This window comes from Leptopilina heterotoma, unplaced genomic scaffold, assembly GCF_015476425.1.
Source record: "Leptopilina heterotoma isolate Lh14 unplaced genomic scaffold, ASM1547642v1 Lhet_13, whole genome shotgun sequence".
NCBI lineage: Eukaryota > Metazoa > Arthropoda > Insecta > Hymenoptera > Figitidae > Leptopilina > Leptopilina heterotoma.
This window is the reverse complement of record NW_025110848.1, coordinates 828,686-839,117: the sequence shown is the minus strand read 5'-3', so window position 1 is coordinate 839,117 and position 10,432 is coordinate 828,686. Positions and strand designations below refer to the sequence as shown.

Here is a 10,432-nt window from a genome sequence, read left to right as displayed (position 1 = left end):
TCCACATACAAGCTAGACAAATCGTCAGAAATTGTGAACGCTCTTTCCAGAGCGTCTAACAATTCGTGCAACGTGTCTATCTGCATGTAAGCAATGTAAACTTGAGCATTGCCCTGAACTTTCTTTAAAACTTGTTTTAAAAGCATCGAACGAATATGGGGAGGAGTTCTCTCCTCAACATGTTTGCACTCCCTAATGAATTTGCTCACAGGAATGTTTGAACCATCAAAAATCGGGATATATTCAGCAATTGCTTTAAGAGCCCTAATATCATAAGGATTCTCGAAATTAACTCTTTGGGTTGAATTTGAATTGCAAAGGTTTGACTCTATATTCCGAGGTTTTGTTTCGTTTCTTTTATCTAAATTGCGGACGAAATTAGCAATTTCAATAATATCGTCCTCTTTAAACTTTGAAAAAATATCCTTAGATTGAGAAGGACCCCTTGACATAACAGAATTTGTTTTGTTATTATGAGTTCCAATACTGTCGATACTTAAAATAGAATCACGTTCATCAACATTATCATTATCTGAAATTTCAGCATCATACGTGCCGTCATCGATCACATTTTGATTTATGGGACTTTCCTCCCAACCTTTGTTATTTCCCATTTTGAAAAATTTGAAAATTATAAATTCAACAAAATTAAACTCAATTTGATAAATATTAGACAAATTTTTAAATTATTTTTAAAAATCAATTTGATTAATACAAATTCAAAAATTCATGAATTCGACAAAATTAAACTGGATTTGATAAATATTAGACAAATATTTAAAAATTATTATAAAAATCAATTTGATTAATATAAATTCAAATAATTCAAAATACTGTTTAACAATAAAAATGTCAATTAAATTAGATAATTCTATTATTATTAATACTTCTAATAAGCAAGAAAATTTATAAATTGAGTTAAAATTCGAAATAAATTATGTGATCGAATTTAGGCATTACAGTAAAACTTATAATTAATCAAACCTTTATTCCAGACCTTTATTCCACTGTTGAGGAATATTGTAGCACAACACTAATAAAATTTTTATTTTCGGAAATGACCTTTTTTTCTCTTTGAGAATTCACTCCCGCACAACACAACACAGGTTAAGCAGGTCAGGAACATGTAGATTGATCACCGCCAAGGAAGAAGAATCTCAGGATTTCTGAAGAATCGTTTTGTTGAATCCAGCAGCAATATTTTTTTTTTTAGTGAAAGATTTGATATGGTTAAATATTTGTTTTTTCTATTTAATAATTACACCTTATTTATCAATTAACTGTATTTAATAGTGTAATTAATAGTTCATAAATAAAATAAACCATAAAATTGTCTATCTAGGAGCACTTTTATTCAGATATTAAAATAGAAATTCACTGATTATATGTCATTCTCCTTTTTGTGTAAAGAAAACAAAACAATAAATTTCAAAAATGAAAATTTAAATTTATAAAATTTCCAAATGTTTACAAGTTTATCGCAAACAAACACTTTAAAGGTCTTTAATGAAAAGAAGATTGTCAGCACTTGTTCGCAATAACTGAGTTCAAAAATGTCACTTCAAGATGCACTTTTAATTTTAAAGTTTCCGCAATCACATTAAATTTTGAATTTCCGTACCAAATCCCGGTTGAGCCCCCAATTTATGTTACGAGCACAAATGTAAATTACTCGCGCAAACGCGATTACTGCTCGGTGATTCGTTGAGTTCAGAATTTGGTTAAATCCTTGATAGGAACCGGGAAATTTCAAATAATAAACGTGAATATTCCGTTAAAACGGAGGGAAAAAGCTCACAAGTAGAATAAATCATTCAATAATTAATAAAATTAATTATTGAAGGAAATCAGTCTTCTTGAGAGTAAACCCAAATATTTATTTACTAAAAGTTCAAGAATACAAGTTATGACTAAGGAAGCTTAGAAGCAACCTTTCTAGTCAATAGTCAACTTAAATCTAATCTGTAGTTACAGTCCAGCGGACTTGTTCTCCGCTGTTAGTCCATGTTGGAGGAAATGCGCATGTTCTAAATGACGCGCATCCCCCACTATACAGTAGTATAGTATAGTATAGTAGTATCCCCACTATATAGTAGATACATTTATGCACTTCACTAATACTAATACCGACTCATACGTCATACTTGTCGATGTTGATACATACACATTCATCATAACATTATGATTCCAATAATTATCACATGATAATTATTTCAATATATATATACACATGCATACATTCTAATAATAATATTTATATTTATAATAATTATATTTACACCTGTACATGACACATACGTGTTACAAATATAGTAAATATTATATAGAATTATACATAGTTAATGGTCATGATAGTTATAACAAATTAATTGTTTAACTATAAAGCTTGAATGTAGTTTATTTACAAGTCTTAATTCATTATCAATTATATTATAATAATTGATTAGATGTTAGATTGATAGAAATAATCTAATATGCAAATTACAATTATTTATAAAAGTAGTGGAATAATTAACATTTCTAAAAAGTATTGAAAACTGGGTTTTTCCAGTACGTGATTTTATCCTGAGAAAAAGGATAAAATGTACGTTGGTCAACCGATGTGTTTTATGGTTTTACCTCCAAAGAGGGTCTACTTGAGAATTGAAAGACAGTTTTTTATGACATCTTTGGGGTTATCTCTCTTAGTTTATGGTTGACAATTGTGTTTGAGTTTTAAGGGTATATTGTCTTCAGAGTGACAATACACAAACTCATATTGCTGGAAATGTGTTTAAACCTTACTATTTTTTGTAGCGATATTTTCAAAGACACTGTGTCTGCGAAACATATGTATTTCATCTTTTGTTATATTTCGGCTATTGATAGAGAGATATTTGAAGAATACAATATTTTAGGAACATATTTACTAAATCGAACGCAGAAAGTTCTTCTCAATCTATGGACAGGATATTATTTTTTAAAATATAAAATTAATATTATATTTTCCCGCGACTTTTAATCGCATTTCGATTAATATCGAATCACGATTCGAGCGAGATAATAGTCGCTCGTTACAGACTGAGAAAACAAGCGCCATCTACAAAAATGTCATATTTTTGTAAGTAAATATGGCGTTACAAATGTGCTGTCAAGTTTTGTTTATAAATTTCTAATCAATAATGTAAGCACTGTTTTTACAAATTAAAATTATGAAAAAGTAACTAAAAATTGCAATAAAGGAAAATTTAAAAATATGTCTGACGAGGGTAAACTAGCTAATCATTAACATTTCTTTTCTTGCCACACCCATTAATATTTAAAAATACTGAAAAAATTACATTTTCAAGTAAGTATTTTTTGTATTTATTTATCAAATGAATTTAATATTGAAATAACAATATGTATCAATTATCGATTTAATTCATCTTCTTACTTTCATTCAAAAAATCGTATTTACAATTTGTAACCTATTTCAAAATTTTTTTTACTTTTTTTTAGCTTAAATTTTAAGCAATTATATAATTAATTATTTATTAAAATGCCAACAATAAAACAGAATTCATTAACAATGGCTGATTTTTACACAAACGGAGATAATATTTTCAAGAAAAATTTAAAAGAAATCGAAGAAAATCTCTTAAAAAGTGATATAATACTTGTACAAAAAGATGATAACAAATTACCAACAATTTTAACCGAAACTGGAGATTTCTTGCCAAATCCGAATGAAAATAAATCAAGAAACAAAGGAGACAAAAAACAAGTGATATTTATTTACTTCCTTGTTTTAGATTTTTATATAAAATATATTTCTATTTGCATTATGCAAAATTGTAAATTTTCTTAGGCGACAATTGCTAAAAGCAGAAGTGTTAATGAAGAGAAAAAAAAATTATTCTTTCAAAATGTAAAGAAAACACCATCAGAAAGTAAAGTATTACAAGTTAATAAACTTGAGAAAAATTTTAAAAAAATACAAGAAAGTAAAATAGAAAAAAAGGAAAAAGTTAAAAGAGACAAAAATGAAAAAATTAACAACGATGATGAAATTATTAAAATATTCACTTTATCAAATGATAAAAGTAATACTTCAAGTCAAAGCAGTTTCAACGAGAAATTGTCGACAAAAAACAGTGAAAATGAAATAAAATATTCTTGGCACGATATTAATAGTTGGTTGTCCCCATTGCAAAAGAAAGAAATCGAATTAAAGCAAAAAGATATTTATCATTTAAAGAAAGTATATTCTTGGGAAATTATTGGAATTCAAACGCAAACGTCAAATAATTCTCTATCAAATATTGATGTACATAAAAATAAATACGAATGTTCTGTAAAATATTCCTGGCAAATAATAGGAAAATCTACACAGACTTTAAGTGCTGAAAATAATTTTACTACTCCAAATGACGGTTCAATTCTATTTCCTCAAAAAAATTACAAATCGCAGAAAAATTTAAATCGAAACTGTCGAAATACAATTCGTATTCAATATTGCGAGAGTACACAAACATCGAATGATAAAGAAACTGAAACCGATTTCACTGATTGTCGCATAAAATACTCTTGGGAAAATTTAATTCAACGTCGTGAAAAATTCGAAAATAAAATTTCTAGCAATGATTTCACGAATTTTACAATCAAAAAAGAATCTTTTAAATGTTGCGCAAAATATTCTTGGGAAAATTTAATCAATCTGCACTTGAATCAAAAATAGTAAATTAATTACAATTTTCTTTTTCCATAATTAAAAAATCAGCTGTGAAATGAATTCTGATTTTTAAATTTACATATATCAACCTTTTAAAAAAAAATTTCATTTCAGATATATTTCACATAGGAGCTTCCATAATAATAAAAATCTATCAGTATTATTCTTCGTTAATGATCTAAAAGAAAAATTCTTCAAAATGGACGAAATGAGAGAAAATAAAGTTGGCGATTTTAACGAAAAATTAACAATAACTAAAAATATTGAACCACTAATACCAAAGATAGACGCAAATTCAAATTACAATCAAAATATACGAAAATCGATAGAAGACAATTTATTGGATCGTTTATCAATTGCAATTTTAAAACAAAAGCAAAGTGAGAATGCAATAAGTGCACCATGGTCACCATTGGATAATTCGGAATTTCAGGACAATTTAATAATTGACGATTCATTGAAAAATGTAAAATTGCCAAAGCACGTTGAGGAAAATATCAAGGGAATTTCACAATCTGCGAAAGAATATATCAATAAACTCGAAGAGCAATTAGAGGAACTTGACATCGCCGATAATCAAGTAAAATTCTTTATTATGTAAATTGAATTTTATCAAATCATTTAATTTATCTTATTTATTTTTATTTATTTTTTTTATTTATTATTTATTTTTGTGTTTATCTTTTGATTCATTCCTATGATTGTCTTTTTATTTTTGTATCATCATTTTCATTGTTGGAAATTTCTAATTTAACAACATATTTCAGATTATCAATAGTGCTAAGAAAACTTTACAAGAGGTGGAAGAAGCTTATCAAATTTTAATAAACGAAGTTTGTCAACAAATAAATCGAAAACGTGATCTGATTAGATTAGAAACTGAAGTCCACAAAAATGAAGGTCTAGCACCATTAAGGGCATGTCGACAGGAAGTGAAAGCTCAAATTCGAAGTACTCAACATCTTATAAATTTAGTTCATACGATGCTCAATTATCCACATACATTTAATAGACAGAAATTTGAGGAACTCACTTTAGCGAGCAGTAATTTGGGAAGGTAAAATTTTTCCCCCTTTTTCAGGATATTTAATTAAATTTTTTTGAATATGATTAAATTCCCGAAAATAATTTCATCGACGAAAACAAGTTTTTTAAGTCTTCAAATTTAATTTTTCAATAACTACTTTTTTATTATTTCTTTTTCAGTCTTAAATCTACTTTTTACTCCTTTTTTAAATAAATTAACGAGTATTAATTATTTTCTTTACTAATTTTGAAATATAAACTAAAAATTAAAGTTAAAAAATGATTTTTCTTTTTAGAATACCAGCAGTACCATTGCCGGAGGAAGTTCCCTGTATAACATTCTGTCATCCTACAAATGAAGCCAAAGAAAAAATTTTAACAAGAATTTCAGAATTGGGATGCATTTCGAAAATGGGACCAGTGCAATTTTTAGAAATCGAAGAGAGACCCGCGAGTCTTTACGTTAAGTGGTATATTGTTGATTCAGAATATTCCGGCGAGGAGCACAATTTTATCGTTCAAAAAGCAACGGAAATTTCTAATTCTACTTTATATAATTTTGAAACAGTTTACGAAGGCACTGAAAATTCGTGCTTTGTTAAAGACCTGCCAATTAATGAATCAATTATCTTGAGAGTGGGAATACAAGCCGATTATATCGTTTGGAGTGTTCTTCGTAATGTTAAGACTTCTTTACCCTCTTACAGTGAGTTAAACTAGTGTATTTTATATTTATCAATTTCGAAAAGTTATTAATTATTTTATAGTACATTTTATAAGAAATATTAGTTGCAATTCTTATTAGACATGATTTTATCAGAAAAAAAATTTTCATATGGCTAAATATAATAATTTCCATTTCACTTGATTTTTTTTTGCAAGAATTGTTTTTTGAAAGAACTCTTAAAATGTCTAAATATCTAACTTATTAGTTTATCTTTCTGTTGAAAAAAAATTGTCAAATAAAATTAATTACAAAAGTAGTTAAATTAGTTAAATTGTGAAATAAAATTAATTACAAAATTAGTTAATTGATAAAATGAATTAAAAATCAATTAATTGATAGAATTAATTAAAAAATTTATGAACGAAAAATGAAAAAGAAAAATAAATGAAAATTGTTAAAAAAAATTTTGGCGACATAATATACTTTGTTGAGTAAAATTTTTGCTAAATAAAAATTCAGAATAATTTAAATTCAAAAAGTTTCAACTCAGCTACATAAAAATTCTTTCTAATAAAATTCTGCCAAGTAAATATTCTAACTAATAATTTTTTTGGTAGAAATTTTTCAACCTTGTCAACTTATCAAAAATATCTTTACCTATATTTAAAAAACTTTAATTCTTTAATTCAATTTTAATTTTTCTTCAAGGTTGGGAAGTAACGAATAAAAATTACATGATTACGAACGAGGGAAAAATAGCGGCGAAAATTCATGACGAATTAAGTACAATTTTCTCACAGGGCACTCAATTTGATGCGGAACACGTAATTGAGTTCAAGGTAAATATTTCAAGCTTTGACCTTTTTTTATTGATTTCCATGAAGAAATTAAAAACAAATTAATTGTAATTTTTAATTATCCGAAGAATGTAATTTTCAAAAAATTTAAAAACAATAATTCCTCTTAGTGAAAAGAAAAATATTCTTTCTTTTATAATTACAGTTTTTGGAAGCATCAACAGAAGGAAATTATAACGAAGGAATTGCGCTAGTGTCAAATAATCTCGGTAATGAGGATGATCTCAAAAGAAAGGGAAGTCTATTAATTACGACTCAAGGTAAAATTTTCATGAACGGCGAGGAGAAGCTTATGAGATTGCCAAAAATACGTTTCGGCACAAGAATTTCGTTCTCGGCATTTCGTAAGGATGAAGAATCTCTAAGAATTACTATCGAAAATGCCGATAAAGCAGTCACGTACGATTGGATTGTACAAACGCCACTTTATTTTGCTGCACGATTCGCCGAGTCAAATAAATGGAATGTTATCGTTAAATAAGCATTTTAAAAAAAAATTATTCGTTAACGCATAATATTTAAATGTTTACAAGTGCCTTATATTTACAACAATTGACAAATAAAATGTTTTTAAAATTATATCATCTAGATTTAAACATTTTACTTATTTTTATCTATTTTGATTTATTTTTAATTTGATCTCTTTCAACTAATTAAATAATATTTTATAGAAAATTAATTATTAATTAAAGAAAATTTTTAAATTCAAATGTTTCCATTTTTGAAAAAGTCAGGCAGGTAAACGTGACAAATGTAAATTGAAAATGGCCGACGATCAGACTGCTTAACCTAACAGCCGCGTTGTTGAATTCTGACGTTACTATTTCGGTTTCATCATTTTAAAACAAGTCTAATTTTTTTCAAATTATACAAATTTTGTTTTTAATTAAGTGAAACTTTAAAAAACACAAAATGCCACGAGGTAAATAAATTTTTATTTCTATATTTATTAAAATTGCTTTAAAAAAAAGATGAAATTTGACATGAGAAAAAAAGTTATCACAATGGCTGGGTTATCTAAATGCGCATTTATTATTATTGTGTCATTATTTTATAGGAAAATTCGTTAATCATAAGGGACGTAATCGTCATTTCACGAATCCCGAGGAATTAGAGGAGCAGCGTCGTCAGGACGAAGAACGAAGACAATGGAGAGTTAGTATTTTTAGGTTAACTTGTAGTACATCATTTTAGAGTATATGTATTTTTTTTTTGTTGCAAAATTACAAGGTCGTTTCTTTCACAATTAATTTTTGCTCCCATTAATTTTGATCGCGTAATATCTAAATTATAATTCTATTTTCGATATTTGAATCTTTTTATATTTCTATTCGATATTCATGGTCAATTTTAAAATTTACTTAGAAATATTGTGCGATAAAGGAATCAATTATGAAATATTTGTTTTTTTCTAGAAAAATAAAGGAAACGACTCGTCGAGTGAGGAAGAAGAGGAAGATCCAAAGGCTACCGGTAAAGATAAATCAAAGAAAGCCACCAATTCGGATTCGGAAAGCGAAAGTGAATCGGATTCTGAATCGGAAACAGAGGTAAAATTATTTTCTATATTAAAAAAAACTGATTAATTTTAATTTATCTTCGTTCAATTAATTTCTTTTTTTTTATCAATTTTCAGGGTAAAGCGAAGGGCGTAGAGAATTTAATTCAAGTGGAAAATCCCAATAGGTTACAGAAAAAAACCAAGAAATTATCTCAATTGAATGAAACTTTAGCTTCAGCGTCAAAGCCGGAACTCTCTAGACGAGAAAGGTAAACAAACAACTCTTTTAATTGAATCAATTCTTTAAATACTTTCGATTGTTTAATTTTGTAAAAATTTAATTTCAATTTAATTTCAATTTCATTTCATTTCATTTTCCTTTCAATTTATAGAGAACAATTAGAAAAACAAAGAGCCCATGCAAATTATCAAAAATTGCATGCAGCTGGTAAAACCGATGAGGCGCGTGCAGATTTAGCTCGATTAGCGATAATAAAGCAACAGAGAGAGGAAGCTGCGAAACGACGTGACGACGAGAAGAAACAGAAAGAATTGGCAGCAAAACAAAAAACGGAACTCACACAAAAAGCTCTGGGCAAAAGGACCTAGGATTTGTTTAATTTTTTCTCTGCAAAAAAAAACACACAAAAAAACAAAAAAAATAAGATAAACTGTTACTACATGACTGAATTAATAATCAGTCAAACTTTCATATGAATCGATTCCATTACACATAAAAATATTGAACCATTTATAGACTAAACTGCCGTGTTCAATTTTTTGATTTGTATAAATACAATTATTACACTAATATTAAAAAAAAGATGCATTTAAATAATTCCGACAACCTTCAATACAAATAGTATTTTAATTTATTAAATTATATCTCCTAGTTATTATTTGAAACTTCGTGTTTTTTTTGTCTTATTTTTGTTTTATTGTTTTTCAGTAAATTTGTAAATTAAAATGTCCCTAAAGTTCTAAATGATATTTATTTATTTTTGAAATATTATTATAATATTTTACTATTTATGAAAATAATTGAATTCTTGTTTATAGAATTTTATCAAAAATTTGTTTAAAAAATTGAATTTCCATGAAAAATATTATTAGTGAAAGCAATTGAATTATTGTGAAGAATTGTCTAAAAATTTTGTTAAATAATTGAATTTCTGTGGAAATGTTATTATTTATGAAAATAATTGAATTCTTTTGCGCAAAATTTTATGAAAATACTAGATATTCAAAATAATTGAATCTTTTTAAAGAATTTCATTATAATTTTTGAGAATAGTTTTTTGATTTTTAGTATTAGCGAATTTAAAGTATTAGTGGAAATTTTTGAATAAATTCAAAAGCTAATAATTTACAGATAACCCAGTGATGAAATCATAAAAGAAATTAAAAAAACAAGTTCTCAATGTTTATAATCAACAATTTAGAAGAAAGAATATTTTTCCAGTTAAAAATGTTATTATAAATTTTTGTTCAAAAATATTTTACACCCTTTCTTGATTAATAATTTAAAAAAAGAAAATTTTGTAAACAAATTTTTGGTGAAAAACATATTTTTCTTTCTACTTTTGTGAAATTCACTGGGAAAAAATAACTAAAGTAAAATGTAGAAATTCCGACAAACAGTATTTGAAAATTTCAAATGAAATCCACTGCATTGTTGTCAATGAATA

At 26.5% G+C, this 10,432-nt stretch overlaps 2 protein-coding genes across 2 annotated transcripts; both read left to right on the top strand.

Moving 5' to 3' along the window:
* The first annotated feature begins 3,079 nt into the window (after positions 1 to 3,079).
* Positions 3,080 to 7,822, top strand: LOC122512934 (cytokine receptor-like factor 3). Its single transcript, XM_043629080.1, has 6 exons — positions 3,080 to 3,328; positions 4,808 to 5,273; positions 5,461 to 5,750; positions 6,016 to 6,425; positions 7,095 to 7,225; positions 7,389 to 7,822. The coding sequence occupies exons 2-6, from the start codon at positions 4,893 to 4,895 to the stop codon at positions 7,722 to 7,724; spliced, it is 1,548 nt and encodes a 515-aa protein (XP_043485015.1). The 5' UTR covers positions 3,080 to 3,328; positions 4,808 to 4,892; the 3' UTR covers positions 7,725 to 7,822.
* Positions 7,823 to 8,003: 181 nt separating this feature from the next.
* On the top strand, positions 8,004 to 9,478 carry LOC122512936 (28 kDa heat- and acid-stable phosphoprotein-like). Its single transcript, XM_043629082.1, has 5 exons — positions 8,004 to 8,165; positions 8,301 to 8,398; positions 8,659 to 8,793; positions 8,880 to 9,013; positions 9,137 to 9,478. The coding sequence occupies exons 1-5, from the start codon at positions 8,156 to 8,158 to the stop codon at positions 9,351 to 9,353; spliced, it is 594 nt and encodes a 197-aa protein (XP_043485017.1). The 5' UTR covers positions 8,004 to 8,155; the 3' UTR covers positions 9,354 to 9,478.
* Positions 9,479 to 10,432: the final 954 nt, after the last annotated feature.